This window comes from Drosophila obscura, unplaced genomic scaffold (assembly GCF_018151105.1).
Source record: "Drosophila obscura isolate BZ-5 IFL unplaced genomic scaffold, ASM1815110v1 contig_73, whole genome shotgun sequence".
Classification (NCBI taxonomy): Eukaryota; Metazoa; Arthropoda; class Insecta; order Diptera; family Drosophilidae; genus Drosophila; species Drosophila obscura.
In genome coordinates, this window is record NW_024542865.1 from 6135546 (window position 1) to 6157174 (window position 21629).

At 44.9% G+C, this 21629-nt stretch overlaps 1 protein-coding gene and 1 long non-coding RNA gene across 2 annotated transcripts; one reads left to right on the forward strand and one right to left on the reverse strand.

Annotated features, from left to right (window-relative positions):
- Window positions 1-464: 464 nt before the first annotated feature.
- LOC111067096 (chitooligosaccharidolytic beta-N-acetylglucosaminidase) lies at window positions 465-3754 on the reverse strand. Its single transcript, XM_022356134.2, has 3 exons — window positions 3356-3754; window positions 881-2421; window positions 465-810 (listed from the first exon to the last, which is right to left on the reverse strand). The coding sequence occupies exons 1-3, from the start codon at window positions 3511-3513 to the stop codon at window positions 629-631; spliced, it is 1881 nt and encodes a 626-aa protein (XP_022211826.2). The 5' UTR covers window positions 3514-3754; the 3' UTR covers window positions 465-628.
- A 2054-nt stretch (window positions 3755-5808) lies between these two features.
- LOC111067100 lies at window positions 5809-6101 on the forward strand. Its single transcript, XR_002607119.2, has 3 exons — window positions 5809-5846; window positions 5907-5994; window positions 6057-6101. It is a non-coding gene; the product is annotated as an uncharacterized LOC111067100 (long non-coding RNA).
- Window positions 6102-21629: the final 15528 nt, after the last annotated feature.

Genomic DNA, 21629 nt, shown 5'->3' on the forward strand with positions numbered 1-21629 from the left:
TTTTCTGCACGAAATAGAGTCTCCCTCTTAGATGGACTGTACTGTAGTTGCGTCTAGAAGTCGTGTATTGTGGAGGAGTCTCTTCGTCTCTCGATTGATCAAGATTGTGGTTAATACTGTTCTGGACAATGCGACAATAATCTCTTAGGATAATCCCTTATACGGTCAATTATTCGTGGGATTGCCAGCGCCAAACGGTTCAGCATTCAGCACGATTAGCTATTAAGAACTGCAGCCAAAATCTAGAAATATATAGCCACAAATCCAATACAGAAGATCCCCAAGGCAATGCAAAGATGTGCTCTGCAGAAGTTTCTAGATACAATGGATATGAAAAACGTTTGATTCAATTGAGAATGATTAAATATGAGAATACCAACCGAGGGGCAACACCGCATTACGCGTGAAAGCAGCAAGAAGGTATGCAAAATGATATCTAATGCATCCAACATCAGGTATTTTGATTCCCCCTCAAACGATCAATCAGAAACGTTGATTCTTGTTGGATAAGAATGGATTTTTGTTGTTGTGTATGGATAATAAACGATGGAGATAACATAACTGATAGTAGACTGAGAACATATGTATATACACAGTGCTGTTCGCTCTCTCTATAACGATCTAGAGTCTAGAGACACTTGCCCTCGTGGAGGACACACCAGCGTGGAATGACGGCGTCCGCATGGATGCCACGTGCCAGGAGCCGCTCACGATAGCGATAGAAGCGACGCTGGGCCACCGCGGCCGAAGACTTTGGATTCGACCAGAGGCGTTCGGCAGCCGCACCAGCTCGTGGCCAGATGCGGGACTCTGCAAAGGATCGGAATATATGAAAGTCTCTCTCAAAAGGGAGCGGAGTGGGGGGTTGGCATGCACTCACCCAAGGAGTTGTGATCGACATATTCGCTCCACATGCACGCCTCGCCGCCGAGGACCTGCGCGCTGTGATTGCCCATCGGCATGCCGCTGCCGTAGACGGTGCGCCAGTTGTAGTAGCTGGTGCTGCCCCAGAAGCCGTGGTCCAGATACCAGGCGTTCTTGGTGGAAACAATCAGGCGGTAGCCGCGCTGCAGCAGCTCCCGGTTGAGGGGGTCCTGGGACTCGACCCACGTCTGGATGATGAACCGCTCCTTGGGCAGGTAGGTCTCAATGTATTTCGGAACTGTGAGGTGGCTGGACCAGATGATCACCGGCTTGGGCTCCTTGATGCTGGGATACATGCGCTCGTTGATGTCGTCCCAGGCATTGAGATTCCGCTGATGGAACTGCGACCACAGCCGGAGGAAGCTCTGCTCGCTGCGATCGTAGCCCTGGGCCCGCATCTTGGTCACGATCTCCTCCGTGTTGTTCCAGCAGGGCAGGAAGACCTCGTCGCCGCCCATGTGCACGGTCTCCTCCGGTGCCCCCACCTCGGCCACATCCTCGAGGATCTCCTTCAGCACCGCGTACATGTGATCGTTCATGGGGTTCAGCTGGCCGCACGGCGGCTGCACACAGAAGCGTCGCCAGGGCGACTGATTCAGGCACACGGACATGTTGCCCAGCCCTGCCGCCGGCCCCCACTGCCAGCCGTTGCCCGCATGCGACGGTCCATCGATCTCAATGAGGATGCGGATGCCCCGCAGGCGGGCGTACTTCACCAGATTGACGGCGTCCGTGCGGGAGTAGGTCTGGGCGGGGGAGTAGGCGCCGTAGCGCTGCATCTCCGGCACACGGGTGATCTCCAGCGGGAAGCTGTGCGTGTCCACCACATGCCAGTGGAGGACATTCATCTTGGAGGCGGCCATGGCGTCGAGGGTGCTCCGCAGATACCGCAGCGGTATGAAGTTGCGCGAGGTGTCCAGCAGTACGCCGCGATGCGGGTAGGCGGGCCGATCGGAGATGCGGGCGGCGCTAACCAGGAGCAGGCCGTTCGTCACACTGCCCGTCACCAGGTTGCTGAGCGTCTCGAAGCTGTGCCTCGCCCCGTACACTGTACCCGCCTGGATGTCCACAAAGGTGGCCGTCTCCGTGGTGCGCAGCACCATCGAGTAGCTCTCGTCCGTCCGCCAGTCGAGCACAAGGCTGTTGCTGCCGACAGTCGCCCGCACCAGGATCTGCTTGCTGCTGGCCAATGTGCAGTTGCGGGTGCACTCCTTGAGCAGATTGCTCACAAACAGGCGGTTCGTTTCGCGCAAAAACTGCGTGGTCACGTCGCTGGGTGCCACCACATGGAAGCGCACCTTCCACGGATCAAAGTGCACCCGCTCGTGCGACAGGCTGCACTCCTCGCCCGTCGGCATGGGCCAAATGGAGCCATACTTGCCGCACGACAGCCGGCAGTCCCTTTGGCTCTCGAATCGCTCCTCCAGATACGGCACATTATCCACCAGCTCATCCTCGGACGTACAGATGTCCGTCGTTTGGCTGCACAGCCATTTTCTGAAATATTCAAATACTCGTATGAAAGCGAATGACTGTTGTCGACGCTCGGTCGGAAGACCATTCGATAAGCTTATCAAACGCTGCGTCCAGGGAGTTCCGTTCCACTCGAAAGACCCACAAAGATTGCAGAGGAGCTACGCATTATATATGTATGTATGAAACGCCCCAAGATATGGAACAATTTTTTGACATACATATGTACATATTTTTCGCATTTAAAGTTCTTTAATTTCTATTAGTTTGGTTTGTAATATTTAAATTACTTATGAGAGGGGGTTCTGCGATTCGTTATTAACTTCGTGATAGTGCCACCCATAAGGGGATCTTTTCAGTTATCTCTCAGCTTAAGGGAAATACAGTTTTATTTATCTTGAATTTAAGTTCGTTCAAGCAGGAATTGTTTCCCCATTGCCCAAGCCTCGGGTGACTTTTTATCAGTTCTGAATTTTCTCTCTTCATTAAATTGAATGAGTTATAACATAATTCTATAATAAACCTTTAAGTCTCCACTTGTAGCATTGGCTCCGTTTGGGTTTGTAGGTTTTCACTAAGAGAGTTGTTTTGTTTCTATAGAGAGAGCCTCCCCATATTATTTTCACTTTAAATCGCAACAAACAAAAACTGAAGAAAAAAACCACAAAATTTAATTTTAATTGATTTAAATTTAACTTTCATCCATTTGTAAATATTCGTTAATTTTTCTTTTATTTGCAGCTAACGCGCAAACATTTTCGCTTTCATTTCTAGGATGCGATCTTCAGAAGATCTTCACTTTTGCACAAGAGAAAAGCTGGGAAAGCTGTCTGGAAAAACCACTTTTGCTTCAAGACCTTGTTGCCAATTTCACTTTGGGCGAAATTTGGGCTGAATTTAGATTTTAGAGTGCACTTTCGTTGGGTTTTTGGGGATATGGAGGGAAGTGGAAACACACCTGCTGCTGCTGCCGCTTCCGCTGCCGCTGCCGATTGCCTCGGCGCTGTCGTTGGCCTGCGTCAGCCCTGCGCCAAGGGCTAGGCAAATGCAGACCGCCAGCGTCACTGTCGCCGTCGGCGTCGAGCAGTGATAACGGTTGTGGCCGCTGAACCGCATCTTCCTTTCTAACTGTACAGCCCGGCTATGCTGCTCTTTTTATATGCTATATGCGCCAAAGCAAGATAGCGGCAGCCAAAAAAGAAATACAACAAAAAAAATAACACTGAACGGAACGGAACGGGGAAAAAAAAAGGAACAAAAAACTAGGTGAAATTTCACTTGCTGCAGCGACAACACACTAAGGGGGGGCTGGGCTGGGCTGCACACATGCAAATGGGCGCCGAACTGAGTGCTGACTGAAAACTGAATTAAAAATGCTGCAAAGCCGGGCTTATCGGCAGAATTAGCGGCAGCAACAGCAGCAGCAGCAGCACACACACACACACGCGCGGACTGATGCATGGTGTATGGTTGTCAGGGTGCGGCCTTCACCCCAACACATGTTGCATTCCTTCACTTGTGGTCTAGTGGGTGGTACACGGAAGGGAGTGATAGAGAAAATATGCCACTCGATTAGCGCTTATATTAGCAAATGTCTCACCCTGTTTGGATACACCCTGCACAAAAGCGTCGCGGTCACTGGGTGAAAGAGAGTTCCTCCAGCCAAGCGAGAGTGAGAAAGAGCAGCAGCGAGGGAGGGCTGATAGCCACTCGCACTCTCCCCCCCCACCAGCCCATCCTGTGTGTCAGGCATGAATACGGAAATAGTGGCAGGGCAGGGGTAGAGGCGACACGATAAAATAAAATAAAAGAGAAAAGAAAAGAAGGCGAACCGAAACGTGGTACAAGCCTGCAGATCGAACATTCGTATAGGCCGGGCATAAGATATACCCATATCAATTTATATTTAAAGTAATTTAAATCCTATATTCATACAAAATGGCCGACAACATTGTGGCTGCGTGGCTGAGAAATGAGTACATAATTAATTACACAAAGAAAATAAACTTGGTTCAGTTGAAACAGCTGACAATCAGCAATTTGCAATTAGTAAACTCCATTTACGAAGATCCATTGAAGAGCTTAGAGTCTACAACTTGTACGAGTCTCATAAAATCCATTTTGATCCCCAATCCCCAGTCGGAAGTCTGGATGGAAGGCTCTGTTATGTGTAAATCTGTATTACAGTATTTTAGAATGTGTTCAATCTGGTTTCTTGCAGACAGGACAACAGCTGTTTAAATTGTTGTCCAAGTAAAAGGCAGTTGTTAGTTCCGTGTTGTCGGCCCTGGCGGATTACGTTCAGTATTATTTGTTTGCGTGCTGTTGATTTCTCGCTAGCAGCTTGGAGGTTTTTTCAATTAGTTTGTTGTTTGTTTTTATTGAGGTAAGATCCTGAGATACTACATACGCACATATGTACATATGTATATCTTTGGTGTTGTGTAATGAGAGGTAATTTGTAGTTGTGTTTGGCAGCATGATCTGATACCCATGTGTCGGGGTACCGAAATCAGAACTATTTCTCGGATAATGTTAAGTGATAAGGTTTCTTGTTAGTGGGCTGTAGTTGGGCATACGGGGGATTTCATTGCAGAGAGCGGGTCGTAGCAAATGGAATTTTTCTGAGAAGAGGCCGTATTGGATTGTTTCGTTTTTTGTGTGAGTTTTTAATGGATAAAAAGAGTTGTTTAAAGACTACTAGGAGGTGTTGTACTTTTGTTATACGTATTGGGCTTAACTTTAAGTTGTCTATTGCTTTGGGAATTTTTTGCGTATTGCCATGTTGCAGTGCCAAGAAAACAAGTCCGCAATAAAATAATATAACTCATTTCTTAACCATGCATATACAAACATACTCGTACCTAATAAATATCTAACATATATAATAAACAGGTCAAATCAAGTTGTTTTAGTGAAAGCAGCTGACAATTAGCCATTGCAAGTCGTTAATCCATTGCCGAAATTTATAGTGTTGACAGCCTAAAGGAACATCCTTTGCTGACGTAACGCCCCGATGTATCGATAATTATAATTATCAGGAGGGCAGGCCATGAAATTCATTTTTGACATTTAATTGTTTGGGAGCCTCAGTGGAAAATGTTTCAGTTCAGTTTACTTTCGCCGCGCGTTCAGTTCAGTTCGTTTTTCTTCCCAAAATTGGTTAATTTCCCAAGTTTTATTATGTGTTAGTTTTAATGACCAAAATTTGAAGATTGCCGCGACGCAAGTGCAGCGTGCCACTGCCACTGCGGCCAAGTGGTCGTACGTTGCATTCCACCGGGTGGCCGGATCGGTGGCCGTGTCGGCAGCAGCTTTCCTCTACAGTAGTTCGCAGATCGAAGATCGAAGTGGAGGAGGAGGAGGAGGAGGATGGCTCTTATCCTCCGTGACAATGCGTTGGTGGTCCTGCTCGATGCTGCGCTCCCTGGCTGCAAGTTGCACATAAAGTATGACAGCAGGCCACAAAAAGTGTGGCCGCCTGCTTACATATTGTCGTTTCTTTGCAGTGCAATGGCGTTCGAGGAACCTGCAAGGGGCTGCATTCGGAGGCAGAGGTGTCCAACCACAGTACAGAGATGTGGGGACTGATTGCTGGTAGGTTCCGTCATAGCTTGCCAGCTGCAGAACCATGCGAGAATGCAATGATTCTTCCACAGGATCCTGGATGATATTTCTGAGCTCGTAACCCAGGGTTGCCTCCACTGCCGTACTTTATGGCCTGCAAGAAGGAAGTTAACATCCAACAGGACCCCAGCGCAGTGTCAGGGAAGAAAACAGCTCTCCTCTGGAGACAGTAAATAAACATTTAGAGCTGCGATTGCTATGATTTTTTGTATGGGGGCATTGGTCCGGATAACTGGAGTTCTTTGGCAGCACGTTGGAGTTTTCCTTCGACGCTAAGACGAAGCAAGCAAGGCCTCAGGTACCTATACCGGTACCACTCACCACTCACCATTTCCGTACATCCGTATACATAGACTACTATATCATAACCGTATCGAAACAAGTGGAGGGAGGGCAAACACAAAAATTACTCATAAGAGTAAAAACAATTGTGGAATGTACTCGTTCGTCCGTTGTTCATCTGTGGTTGGGCTTTGGATGATTATTATTTTTATTTTATTGTATTCCGGCATTCACACATCCCAACTCTATAGTTCTCTCACTCACCCAACCCTCTCACGCTCTTTTTTTTTTTTTTTTTGCGTTTTTATTAATATATATTATTGTTTGTGAGTGGGGGGGATGTGGTGTGGGGTTCTCTTCTGTTGGTGTATGAATTTCAATTCCATTTCCATGCGCGCCTTTTGTGCGCCTTTCAAATGAATTATGCGATAGCGCCGCCTTCGTCCATTGTTGTTGCCCATGTGCACTCCCTCACTCTCCTCACTCTGCTCTCCCTCTCTCTTGGAGTGTGTGTGTGTAAAATTATAATAATTAAAAAAGAAAAAAAAAATTACATATAAGGAAGGAGGCGGGAGGACGTGTCATGTCGTGCCATATGGATTTGAGATGACTGTACAAAGTACACCCACACACGATAACACGATAACACGATAGTTTCCAGCTGAGATCTCACAATTGCCATTCACACGTAAACGCGAAACAATCTGTCAAAGCTAGGCCCTAGCATTCGAGGCTGACATTAAGATACCCGAGCCAAAGACTCCGTTTATCTGGAATATATATGTGTATCCAAGCACTTTGGAATCACAGGTGCTATATGCGCCATAAACCTTCCGATTCACGCACCCATCGCTAGGCTCCATCGACTGCGATTCACACACATGCGAACCAAATGAGTTTTGCCCAACTCGGACAGGTCCCGGGCATCACTATGGCGGCGGAGCAGGGCAGGGGCAGGGGCAGGGCATATGCCAGCAGAAGTGGCAACATCATGATGAGGCAGGCAAGCAGCGACGGCTCCTCCTGTCGCTTCCGGACAATGAGGATGCAAATGTGTGTGGGGGATGCCAGCAAAATGCTGGCCTGGCCGTCGCCAATGATTATGATGTTGATTACATCTGCATCTGCATCTGCATCTGCACTGCTCTGCAGTGCCCTTGCCTTGCCTTGCCCGCTGGTCACGTCCGTCAGTCAGTCGCCGTGTCCCTGTCCGGGTGTCCTTCATTCAAGCTTCCGTCTGACGGGCATGGACTGAAGGATCTGCTGCTGCTGCTGCTGCTGCTGCTTAGAACAATGCAAGATTAAAAAACTGTAACAAATTACAAGCAAAACGGCAAATGAATTACACAAAACACACACAAAAACAGGGACAGGGACAGGAGCAGGGACAGGAACAGGAGCAGTGGCAGATGCAGTGGCAGTGGCAAAGCAGGGAAAATGCGCCAGGGAAATGCGCAAATAACAAAAAAAAAAAGTTTCAACTGTTTGGGCCGCTGACCTCAGGAGGAGCGAAAAGGACTGGGCACTGGACTGTAGCATACGAGTGGTGCGAGTATGTGTGGAAATTTCCAACTTGGGGCAAAAGTTAATTAACATTGTGCCAGCAGGGGGTGGGGAGAGAGAGGACACACTTCACTCAACCCGCAGAATCAAAGATATTCGAGGAATCCGAGGACATATCATGCAGGGAACGGATTATAAATTGAACTTTGGAGATGGGTATTCGGAATAGAATCACAAATTAAGTATCTACAAATCGCTGAAGAGTGTTTTCTGTTTCTATTCTATTTATTCACATCATACAGAGTCAGTGACAGCTCCCCTACTCCCACTCCTACTCCTACTCCTCCTCCCACTCCTCCTCCACATGACTGTTTGGTGGGCACAGGTGGCCCAACGAAACGTTTAGCCAGTGGGGGGTGCGGGCTGGATCGGATCGGAACGGATCGGAAGTGGAAGTGGAAGTGGAAGTAAGTGAATGAGGCACATATACGAGTACGAGTACGAGTACATACTCGCACATTGTAGGTCTGTCGATGGTCGGCGGTCGGCGGTCGGTTGGTTTGTGTCCCCGGGAACCGTCAAACAATGCAAATTGCATGAATGAATGCCATTTTGCATTTCATTTGAATGACATGACTGCCGCGCCACCACCACCACCATGGGCTACCATGGGCAGGCCCAGCATTTTGCTGGTTGAACCTGAACCCCGTACCCCGCCCGTACCCCGTATCCATGCCTATTCCCGCACCGCACCGCAGCATTCTATCTATGTGCTTGCTTTCTGCTTTCTGATTTCTGCTTTCTGGCTGCCTGCTGCAATGGGCCTTCGCATTCTGTTTTTCTTTTGATTAAATCAAATGCATAAAATGTTTTCAATTCAATCAGAAAACAAGTCCGGCAATCGCATGGCCTGGCCTACAGGGGAATATACATATATGGCAGACTATGGGCACACCCCGTAAGGATTTTCACAGCAAGTGGCACTCCCTTGGTTGCACTTTTCTACTGCTCTGCTAATATTTAATTTAATAATTAATTTAATATTTAATTTAATTTAATATTTAATTTAATAATTAATTCTATACGATGGGACCTAGTCCCATTGTCTCTGAAACGATACTTGTGCCAGTGCTTAGCTCTCCTTCAATATACCCATGTCTCGCGCCGCTTGCAGGGTATCAAAACAACCAATGCAAGAACAACTGTAAAAGCACAAGTGCAAGAGCAAAAGGGATGGATGGATGGAGCGAAAGAGAAAGCGAGAGACTCTGCAAAGAGTGCAAAAGAAAAAGAGAATCGAATGTTGAGTCGACCATTCTTGTTGCTGTTGTTGTTTTTTTGTTTTCTTTTTTTAATTTGTGCAAAGTTTTCCTCCTCTTTTTTTTACACACATGTGGTATTTTATTTGCATACACTGTGGTGAGGGTATGTCTGATTGCAGCATCGAAAGGATAACCGATTAAATTACGCTTACGAACGAGTGTCTGATTCGCTCCTTAGTTTTTTAAGATATCTATGGAATAAGATAAAAACTAAATATTAGGCTGAAGATGATTATATCTTAGCCTTATAGCCTGGAATTTGCAATATATATAAGCCAGAAATATTTTTTTTTTTTAATTCGTTGGCTTTTACACGCCATTTGCAGATATAATATCCAAAAAATGTTTGGATGACAAAGAGAATATTATATGACCTTTCGTATAATTTTTTTTATTCGTGTCGATATGTACAGTCACAGCCAAAAGCCTAAAGATATATTTTGCTAAGCTAAAATTGAAGATTTCTAACATTTTTTAATGTTTCTTTCACTTTAAAACTTTAAAAAAACAAATCGTATTTTTGTAGTTCTATGAGAAGAATACGCCCATCAGTTCTTAAGAATTTTAAGTAAATAAAATATATAAATACTTAATATACATATAAAAACACTAAAAACATAATAAAAATTGAGTTTGCATACGGATTAGGAAAGGGTATTTGGGCCTTTGTTTCTCTCAAATCAGGGGGTTATGGGGTGCCATGCCCCTGCGTTTCCCCCTATTTTTGTAATGCCATTGCATATGGGTGTATGTGTATGTGTGTGTGTGTATGTGTGTGTGAGTGTGGTGTGTGTGGTGTGTGTGTGTGAATCTAGCTTTTTAATTAATTGCACTAACATTGCCCACAGCCACCACAGGTCCCTCTGTCCCCTGTCCCCTGTCCACTGGCTCACCCTCTCTCTCTCTCACTCTCGGATGATGGTTTTTGTTTTTGTTTTTTATTCGCTTTTTGCTTTTTGACTTTTGTTCTGTTATTCAGATTTCTGTTTGTTCGTTTTGATGTTGTTGTTGTTGTTGTGCTGTTGCTGTTGCTGTTTTGTTTTTGATTTGATAATCCAACAATTTCAATTGTTGTTCAAGTTCAAGGCCCTCTGAATGGTCTTTGATTTCTTTTTATTCTTTTTTTCTTTGCACGAGTATTTTTTTATTTTCTTTTTTATTTTTGGTGATTTTATTTTGATTTATTTCTGATCAGAGTGGAGTGGAGTGGAGGCAGAGCATTGGGCATTGTATGGTATGTGATGATATATGGAGGCCACACCAGCTGTATTCCATGTATGGAATGGCTGTGTATCGTTTACGGATCAATTATCTAATTAGATTTAAGTGCAGTGCCAATCGATAGACAGGAATTTCAATCTTCAGTGCTTAGCACATCTTCTGGATATATTTTTGGGCCAATTTAAAATCAACTTTGATGCTGTCATGCGGCATTAGGCCATTAGGTGGCTAACCAGTTCTGAACGGCATTTAAATGACGAGATATTGGAGACCGTTTTGTAAGCGGCTTCAAGCGCAATATATAACCATAATTCAATGCGAAAGCAAAAGGCTGCAAAAACTTCTACGTAACTCTGGCTCTGGGCATGATGTCACTCCCCAAATGGGCGTGCCTACAGATCTCCAATATACCTTGTGTATCCTTCCATCGGTCTGAGCACAATCCAATCAATTATGCTTCGAGTTTGCATTGAAAGTTGCCGGAACAATGAATTTTTACTCCCACACAACACACACTCCCCCACAGAGACAGAGAGAGAGACAGATACAGAGAGAGAGAGAGAGAGAGAGACCGAATCCTGATTACATATTATGATTTCATTTTTCTCAAGGAACAACAGCTCTGAGAGAAGGCAACAGAAACACAGACAGAACTAGGCAAAGAAACAAAAAATAAAGAGAAACGAAACAAAAGCCCATGACAAGATGGGTGGAATAGGAGGAAAAGCAGGCAACCTGCTGCCAGGTCCTGCCTGGTCCCATACACTGTTCGAAAAATGAGGAAATATCTTATGCACATGTATGTATGTGTGTAGCTATTCAATTATATTTTTCATCCCATACAGAGCCGAAGTCCCCGATGCTAGCGCTCCATACAATTAATTGTAATATTATTTCATATTATATTAAATATTATTATTATATCTTAATAAATAAATTTAAAAAAATATTTTTCATAAGTTCTGGATGGTTCTTGGAGCAAACGAAAGACAATAAATAAGTAGAGATGGAGCGGTCGAGCTGGAGTGGATTATGAGCGTTTTCTTGCGGCTTTTCAATACTAATTTAAGACAGCCAAAATCGTATACCCAAAGAAAACGATGAGTGTTAATCATCTGAATATTTATTATTGGCTTTGCGAATATATTGGGAAATCAGTACGGGGCTTCCATTCACACAAGTACCAGTGGCAGCTCTTTCATAATTTTATTATTTGAAGAGTAAAATATACATTTTCAGATCATAATTTTTGCATAGCAAAAGATACAAATTTGCTACCCATTTTTGAGCAGCGAGTTTTTGCGCTCAAGATTCGAATTGACAGTCAGGAAAGGAAGGAAGGAAGGAGGAGGATTATTTCTGATTTTGTTGTGAATCATTCTACCTCCTACCTCCTTCCTCCGCCCACAGCCCACACTATCCCTCCCTCTCTCTCTCTCTCTCTGTCACGCTCTCTGTATCTGCCTCTGTGCTGCTTTGTCTCTGTCTCTCATTGGAAGGCGCCAACATAATCAGTATAACAAATGAGATCCTTGTCGACAGTTGTTTGCTGCTTTTGTGTCAGTGGCATCATCATCATCATCATCACAATGCTGCTGCCACGAGGGGTGTAGTGTAGGGTAGGGTAGGGGTGTTGCAGTGGGGTTTTTCGCCTGTCAACCAACATCTCTCTCCCACTCTCTCCCACTCTCTCTCTCTCTTGCTGGCTGGCTGGCTGGCTGGCTGGCTTGCTGACTTCTTTTTCTCCCTGACATCGTTCTACATTGTTATTGTTATTATTTTTGCTGCCTTTATGCAATGTTTTGATTAATTTTTGCCACAGCCATCTTACTTTCCCATCCCACCTACCTCCCACTATCCCACCCCACCACCACTGAGGAGGGGCTGGCGCGTGCATTTGCTTGACTGCATTTTCCGAGCCGACTGCCTGCCTGCCTGCCTGCCTGCCTGCCTGCTGCCTGGGAAAATGCTGGGCTCGTGTGTGGGTTAAGCTGCTCCTACACGTCAGGCATTTCACCGATGCCATGCCATCTGAGCAGCTGTACCACCGATGCCCCACTAGACGACTGGCAAGACACTTCAGGCGACTGGCACGAAGTTCCATTCCATTGGGGCGAGGGACATGAGAACAGACGATGCCCAGAATGCCCATCGTGTAGGCAACAGCTAAGCCCAACAATGGAGATGTGGTGCTGATGATGCCTGGTTACTGGTGGTTGGCTGGGTGGCTGGCTGGCTGGCTGGCTGGGTGGCTGTGTGTTCATGCTGCTTTGAGGTGGTGGTCGTGTAGGCGTGGCTGTTTTGTATAGTAGTTTTATGGCCTCAACTCGCGGTAAACAATGAAAAATTCTGTCGCTGTTCATTGTCTCCTGACGAAAAACTTGCGAGACGAGCTAGAGACAGCCGGACAGAAGAGTAAACATGCAGCGAAGGAGTGACACAAAAGGGGGCAGTAGAGTGGGGGGAACAAGCATATATATTTGGTTTATTGGAGCCCCGGAGAACTTGCAGTTTGGAGCTTGGAGCCCTGAGCCGCTGATCTGCAAGACAGACAGACAGAAAATCGAATATTTTTTATGCTAAAAGAAATTAAAATAAGATAAATTGCGCCGCTGCATGGCAGCTAAATATGATCTCCGTCTGTCTCCAAATAAGGGGAAATATATATTATCCGAAATGGACCTCAAGCCGGGAATTAACAGCCACCTGAGTCTGCAGCACTTGATGGAATTTTTTAGGGCATTTTACAAGTATCCAAATGGCAACACGGCATCCCTATTCGTATCAGATACAAGGGAGGTGTAAGTTGGATGAGGGAAAGAGGAGCTCCATTGAGCTCCAGAAGACAAGAGCTGGAGTACCCCTTTGACATGTGCCTGGAGATGCCACAAGATCACACTGTTGCCCTGTTGCTCAAGGATTTACAGGAATCTAAGAAGAGAGAGAGAGAGAGCAGCTTCTTAAGCTAATTTCGGAACTTATTTTGATATTTTCTCGCATTGCAGATATTTTTCTAGACAATTGTGGAGTTGCGCCAAGCATTCTGCACATATTCCCCGAGCTGCCATGAGATTAGTGGCAAAAAGTGTTCCGGCCCTGCTCCAATCGTTAACAGATTGTGGGACAGGGACTGTGGGATCGGAAGCGCTTTATTCCAACATTGTAGCGAAGCAAAACGAAACCAAAGGATTGAATAATTGAGGAATAAAAGAAATATGAAAGCCAGACTTCAGTTGCTAATTGAATTAAATATTTTTGGCAGCCAGTAAATTTTTGTTTTGGCCAATAAAATTCGGCACATCGGCACACTCAATCGAAAATTCCAAATTCCAAATTCCAAATCAAAATCAAAACTGCCAACAAAATGCATTTGCATTATTGCACTTTTCCGATGCAGCCGGGCATGCTGCAATGCAAATGCAATCAATATAATTGATGCAGCTATGGCATCCAGGCATCCATGGGGCAGGCAGTCGCAGGCAGGCAGGCCCTTCTCCACTCACCGCTCGACCTGGATCGCTGCGGCGCTCCACGAGTATATTCCCATTGAGACCCCAAAGGCCAACAAAAGGATGCAACAGCAACAGCAAAAGCAACAGCAAAAGCAAAAAAAAACGATAGAGATTTATATATGCAGATATAGAATTTATTTGTGTTGTGTTCTTTTGTGCATTATAATTTACAAAATTGATTTTGCCAAAATGAATTGAAAATGTGTAATTTCTACACGGACACCCGTACACCCGGACCCGGAGGAGTGCTGGCCAGCAAAGGGAAAGATTCCTTACCTTACGAAATATTCAGTTAATTCTTCCACCAAACACCAGCCATAAACATCCAACGTAGACACGGCTGCAATTCCCACTTTGTTGTCATCAGACGTCTGCTGACATGTGTGGCAGCCCCCCCTCCCCCACCCCCACACAGTTGCTCAGCAGCGAAGACCTATGGCAATGGCAAATTAGCGCTCAATGTTAACATTCGCCCACATTGTTGCGTTGTGTTAATGCATTTTAATTTTCCTTAGCCCGGAACCCTACCCGTACCCGTACCCGTACCCATGACAGTGACAGTGACAGGTGGGGCCCCGTCCCCCACAGCATAAGACAACGAAGGGCAGCGCATGGCCGGATGGGTCTCTAGCGACTCCAGCGGCAGCTTTCAACGTTCCTACGCAGTGCTTGGGTATTCATATCACACACTTGCCACAGAAGCAGCACGTGGCTCGATCGCTGATCAATCCTGATCCTCCCCCTGTGGTCCTTTGCTTGCTGGGTGCCGGTGCTGGATTTTCACCTTCGATATCCTTTTTGGGAAATGCTTTCGCATCAGAATTCTATAAGATTCTATATTTTGTTTGACTTTGTTCGTTTTTTATTTGCGTTCCGCATTTATGCTTGCCTTTGTGCCTTGTTTCATTCCAATCGTTCCATTTTGATCGTAGTTTCCTTCTTTAAGCGTTTCTTGACTTTCATTCGATTTCAATCGTTCCATTTTGATCGCGGCTTCCTTTCTGTTACATTTTAATTTTTGTATTAATTTGTTGTGTGCATTTCGCGTATTAATTTGGCAATCATTCATACCTGATGCTGATCTCATTTTGAGGGAGCGCATCTTGACTTCGTCCTGGCCCTGCCGGTGCTTCCTTTCCGCTTCCCTCTACATTCTCTTCTCTCCTTTTTTGCAGCCGCATTTGTTGTTCTTGTTGTTGTTGTTTTTTGTTTTAATTACTTTTTTTCCAACTCATTTTCTTTTGTGAAATGCAACCGTGCCGCAGCGAGTGCCGCTCAGAGTTGAGTCCTTGCCTTGGCGTTGGTCGTTGTTGTTCTTGCTTGGCTGCATTTGCAGCATAAATTCAGTTTCATCTCCTCCCTATTTGCCTGGCACCATCTTCTCCTCCAGCCATTCGCCCCATCCATCCAACCCACCCCCTCCTCATTCTCATTTCATTTCGTTTCATTCCGTTTCCGTTTCGTTTCGTTTTCGTCTCCACTGACAGACAGCTGTCATGGACGGCAACCCTGGCTCGGTGGCTCGCTGGCTCGTTGGCGCGGCAGCTCATTCCCGGCCTTCTCCCTACCCCCACCGCACACCGCTCACCGCTCACCGCTCGGAAAATGACATTGTGACTATGCAATTAGTATTATGAGAAACATTTTCTCTCATCCCGTTTCCGCATTTTTTTTTTTTACCCATTTTCGAGGCGCCTAGACCACGCCTCCACCGCCACCGCCGCCACCCACAGACAGATGCCCCATCCAAAGAGCCCGAGCATTACTCTGGCAGCATCACCGTGTGCTTTTGTGTGGCGCTGATTATAATTTTTGTGTTTTTTTTTTTTTTTCTTTTCCTTTGCTCCTCTCCGCCCGCTGCCACTCTGCTTATGTTTCTGTCCCGCTCGTGTTGTTGCATTTGGGCGCGTGCAAAAAAATGTAATTAACTTAATGATTTTCATAAGCGAGACTGGTGCCAAGAGGCAGCCTTTGCTGGCAGCAGGCAGGAGGCACACAGGCAGAGAGTACTCATTATTGGGGCAATTAAAATGATTACAAAATGCAACACAGATGCAGATGAAACAACAACAACAGCAACAGCAGCAACAACAACAACAAAATATACATAATGATGGTTGGGCTCGACTCGGCTCGGCTCGGCTCGGCCGCCTAGTTTTATGCGTGCCATCCGTGCCAGGATATGCGGCATATTGTGGCTTGGGCCGGGGATTTGCTCTGTTTTGTTCTCCCTTCCTTTCCTTTCCTTTCCTTTCCTCTGCTTTGCTTACCCTTCCTTTGCCTTCCTTTTTGCTTCGCCTTTTTTTTCCCCATTGCATTGACAAATCATAATTAAAAATTCCAATTAACTAGCGTCTTTGGCGGCAGAACAACATCAGAACCGAATCCCCCCCCCCAGCCCCAGAAATCTTTTTGACGCGACAATCATTCAACCACAAAAGCAGCGAAACGGCAAAATTTCATTGTTTTGCTTTTTGTTGTCGCTTGGACGGTTGTGAGGTTTTTGGCTAAAATTTGGGGAGCAATCCGTCAGTGGAATATCCATACCATATCCATACCAATAATATCCATTTCAAGTATAGCGCCAAAAAGGGAAATGCTTGGGGAAATGTATAAAGTTTATGGGAAAACTCAATGGAGCTCGTGAGTCTGGATCTTTCGCTCTCAGGCGAGGATAATGTATAATCGCGGATAACCTCAATCTGGTGGGAGACTCGTTTGGGGCTACGTGGCACACAGAACTGGCGCAGGTAGGCTGAGAGAGGAGCGGTCTGCTCGTTCCGGCAGTGCATGAAACAAATCTGGCAGTTCTTGGAGCTGCAAGAAGGATCGTCAGAAGCGTCTTCCATTATAAAATAATATTTATATGAATGGTGTAACAGCACTGTAGGGCACTGTTGCTGTCTGATTGGATTAAAATACTATTTGCAGCGCAAATTAAAAATCCACATGCCGAATAAATAGAATCAGATTAAGATCTTTTTTTATTTATAAATTATAAAAACTGTCAAAAATTATGGAAAATTTGCTTCATTTATTGGATACCTAAAAAAGCAGTTAAGTGAATAATTTTTAGCTGTGCTTCCTAGAAAATATTCTACGCTATTTTGTGGCTAGATCAGCCTGGATTTAATGAATTAACTTACCACAAACACGAGCACGAGGGCGAGGGCGAGTACGAGTGTTAATTTCAATTGCAACAGCAGCAACAAAAATCATTGCCTACTTTGGGGCTGGGGCTGGGGCTGCGGCTGCACATGATTATGCACCTGATGATGCCCAGCAGACGCCATTTTGTTTTGTTTTTCGGGCGCAGAGAGGCATATTAAATCAAAAAAAAAAATGTTAAATAAAAACAGCAGCAAATGGGCAGGGAGCGGTGGGGGGTAATAGAAAGCAGAAGGCAGAGGAAGAGGAAGAGCGCGCTAAAATAAATAATTAACAACGGCAGCAAAATGCTAGAGCGAGACGGGGCTTAAACAATGGAGCACACACACACACACAGGCACACTCCTCACACACACACACACACACACACACACATGTACAGGAAGCTAGTGAAAGACCAATCAGCGCGACAAAACAATGGACCCACACATACTCGTGCACACAGCGAGCGAGCGAGTGAGAGAGCGCATAAAGAGGGTAGGGAAGGAATGGGCATGGAATGGGCTTGGAAAAGAATAGACTACAGAGTGGGTGGCTGAGCGGGGGCGAGGAGCGGCAGGGGGTGATTTAAGCAGCCGTTGGTATGTGCCGGGATAACTCCACCATCCCCACTGTGTCTCCCACTCTTATGCTCAGGTGGAAAGCGCGTTGCCTAATGAATTCCAACAACAACGGAGAGACAGCATCAAATTACAAAATTAAAAATGGCGCTGGGGGAATGCCAGGAAGCGAGACCAAAGCACACAGAACGGAATAACAAAAACAAAGAGGCAGTGAAGCAAGTACAAAGTACGGGGCGAACAGGCTAACAGGCAACTCTGTCACAGCATAATACTTTGTAATAATTCGTAATTATTTATATTAATATATGATCAAAAAAAAAGCACTCAAGTTAGTTAACAGCAGCAGACTGTACCCAAAGGTGATTTGTTCAGATAGAACACACAAAATTAAATGCCAGAGGAAACGTGAAAAATATATTAAATTACTGAACTTACATATGGCAGCTGCGCCGAGACAATTAAATGTAGTTAGAGTAATTTTTTCCCATACACGATCTTCCATTAGTATTTTATTATGTTATCTTTTTGAATCCAAAAAACTATGAATTATTTTAAAACTGGAATAGAACAGATGTCATTATAGCTGCAGTTTATTAGAAACTTGTAGTAATTCTTCTACAACTTTAATAGACGATTTTTTTATTTTTTTTTTCATGCAGGGCCTTTGAACGAAATAAAATGATATACTCGAAAAAATGGAACATTTGTCATTAGCTTTAATATAACGTTTAAAAATACCTAACCAAATCCTGGAAAATATATATATATAACTAGAAACGGTCTGGAGACCCATCTACATACATAAATTCATAAATAGATTTCATTTAGATATCATTTAAAATATTATTCATACAGACTCTTAAATATTGGGGGTAGTCTGGTGTAAAAAGAGTTACAAACTATACCGCTAGCAGAGATTGGAAAAATTTTCTGGAATTTTTTTTAGATTGTTCAATATATTACAGAGACTTTATGGTAAACACTATACTAAGTTATAATCTCTTTACAGTATATAATAATAAAAGAAATACAATATAACCAAAAAACCGAATTAACGAACTTTTGCTGATTTAAATAGGGCTTCCACATCAAAGTAAATGAAATTATATATCCATTGACTGAATTAGTTGAGTCTCAATCATTTTGGAACATAATATTGGAACAGAATTATAGGGAAATGGGTTTTTTAATTGACTTTTAATATGTTTTGGCATTTTGGCGGATGATGATCACATGCTTACAGCATCCGTAAGTCCGCTTGTGGATAGCCCCAACAAGGAGGATCTTGTGTATCACCTTGGGTATCCCCGAGTAGAATGACATCTACATAACGTAGAAAGCAGAAGTTTTTGTAATCCTTTTTTCATAATTTCAATGAACCTGTCAACGCTGCCTGGTCGCTCGTCGCTCGTCAACGCCTGTCAGGCGCTTCCCCCACTTCTATCCCTGGTCAACCCTCTCACACACACACACATACATGTATACATACATAGGCCCACACAAAGCCACACAGAGACAAGGACATCATCTGGTCTCGCTTATGATTGGCTTCAGCGCAAAAAGCGAACCAAATGAAAATGAAATAAAGCTCACACAAAAACACAGCGAAGCCAAGGTGGTGGTGGGTGGTGGGTGGTTTGGGTGGTAGGTGGGTGTGGGTGTGGGTGGTGTGCCACGCCTATTCTTCATAAATAATAAATATAATTTCCAGCGCAAGCGCAGCGCAAAAAAGTAAAACGGAAAAGCGTGTGCCAGTGGCAGGTGGCAGGTGGTGGCATGGTGCATGGGGTGGTGAGGGGGGCCCCGAACACAGCACAACACAATACAATGCAAATGCAAATGAGAAAATTACATCCCTTCATTTGTTTAGCACACACACACACACACACACACACGCAGAGAGAAAGACACACACACAGACAGACAGAGAAAAAGAGACAAGGATGTGCTTGCATTGTTTCGCTGCTCCCTCCGTAGCTGTTGCTGCTGCTGTTGCTGCAACATCAACATCATAATCATCATCAGCTGTGGTGGCAACCTCATTTTCTTATGCCCCCCCCCCTTCCTCCCACTGCCCACCACTGTGCCACACAGGGTGTTGCCTTATTGTTCTGCTGCCGACGTCAGCGCCGAAGCCTGTCCCTCTCTCTCTCTCTCTCTGTCTATCTTTCTATCTTTCTCTCTCTCCCTCTCGCTCTCGCTCTGCCGCAGCTTGTAGCATTAAGTGATTTGAATTTTATTATTCACAGGTACAACATTCCATGCACAAAGACAACTTTGGTAGCTGGGGCAGCTACAGCTACAGTGAGGCAAGGCGAAGGGAAAAGCGCACCCAATGGCAAAACAAAAAGTAAGTCCAGCAATGCAAATCGAACAATTTTATATAAGTACACTGATAGAAAAAAAGGCATAGTAAATTAAATATTAAATTTAAATATGAAATTAAATAAAATTAAATAAATATTTTCATATTTATGTCAAAATGTAAGTGAGAAATATTCAATTTTAATACAACCACTCTTGGATGAAAATCAATGGCATAAATATTAAAATCTAAGTGAAAATATTAAAATTTCAGGGCTTTTTTTCTATCGGTGTAGTACATTATTGAACTGCTGGTCTGTTGTTATTTCTTAAGCTACGATTTACATTGCAAAAATTCTTTCTTAAGTGCCAAAACACTTTTAGACCGCTTTTTCAGGCGAAAACCCATTTTTCAAAACTAGTTCAAATATTTGTAGCCGAATAACATTGATCTTTAATGTTACGCCAAAAAAAAGTTAACAGTGCGCGCCACTGTTAAATGAAAAGCTGTTTAAGTCCGCTGTTTGCTATCGTTAGGCGGAATGTTGGTGCAAAAAGTTATTTTTTCATCTTGTAAAAATTGCTAAAAAGTTGTAAATTTATCCTCTGCAGAGGTGGCAATTGCCTCCGTAAAAGCACATATATTTTTTCTGCTCGATTGACTTGGCTGTAAGCCCTCGGCTCGAAGTGTCGACCGCTTCTCACTCATGTTAAGGTGCAAATGCATTCCGGCATGCGTTTACTTTACTCAGCTCTCAAGTTATTCTACAATAAGTATGCAACACTTTGTGCCTCCCGACTTTTCATTGATTCTAGGCACACGGTGCAGGGTACACGAAACTCATCTAATGGAACAGCACGCTGTGCTCTGCACACAGGACTTTCCACTCTTCTCCCATACACACACACACACACACACACACCAATACAGTGATATATAGAGGAACAACGCTTATGAGGTTTTTGTGCTTGTGCCGTAATTTTAACGAAGTCAAAACGAGAAAACAATAAACCCCCGACGCAGTCACAGAGTCGCACAAGAGGAGAGCAGCAGCAGCCAGCCGACTGAACACGAACGAAAGAGCAAGAGCAACCGAACCGAACCAAAGCGAACCAAACCGAACCAAAGCTTCGCGAAGGCGCCAGCAAACGAATGGAGCGAGCTTATGATTCGGAGGCTGCGCAGCGTGTAGCAGGCCAGAGGGAGATGGCAGTGCCGGTGTGGGTGGTGGTGTGGGCAGAGCCCAGAGAGCGAGAGAGCGGAGGAGGCCCAAATGTTAATTGCATTCAAGCAATCCCGTTAAACGCATTTTAATTGGCAGCGAGCGAAAGAGAGAGAGCAAGAGGGAGGAAGAGTAAAAGGAGAGCGAGAGGGAATGCCACTCTAATTAGTTTTCTTAGCTGAAGAAGTTTCAAGTGTTTCCACCAGAGAAGACAGAGTGGGAGACAGAGAGGACGACAGAGTGGGAGACAGAGAGAGGAGAGAGAGCAAGAGAGATGGAAAATATAATTAGTTGTGGCAGAGGGGGGCTCGCTCGGGGGAAAAGCTATCTTAATTATCACAACTACAAATGCAACGAAGAGTCGCAGGCGCAACAGCACACCCACACACCCACACAAGGATTAGCTAGAGTCCTGCCGCTGCCTCTGGTTCTGCTGCTGCTGCTGCTGCTGCCATTCGCTGCTTCATAAAAGCCACAGACCGCCGACTGCAATTCCACAGTCGCTGG

What these genes read in the sequence shown, in the direction of transcription:
- LOC111067096 (XM_022356134.2), bottom strand. Translation starts at nt 3,513, where the DNA reads ATGCGGTTCAGCGGCCACAACCGTTATCACTGCTCGACGCCGACGGCG. An exon ending in GGAAGCGGCAGCAGCAGCAG is followed by an intron (nt 2,422 to 3,355) that starts GTGTGTTTCCAC and finishes TGAATATTTCAG; the next exon opens with AAAATGGCTGTGCAGCCAAA. An exon ending in TGTCGATCACAACTCCTTGG is followed by an intron (nt 811 to 880) that starts GTGAGTGCATGC and finishes GATCCTTTGCAG; the next exon opens with AGTCCCGCATCTGGCCACGA.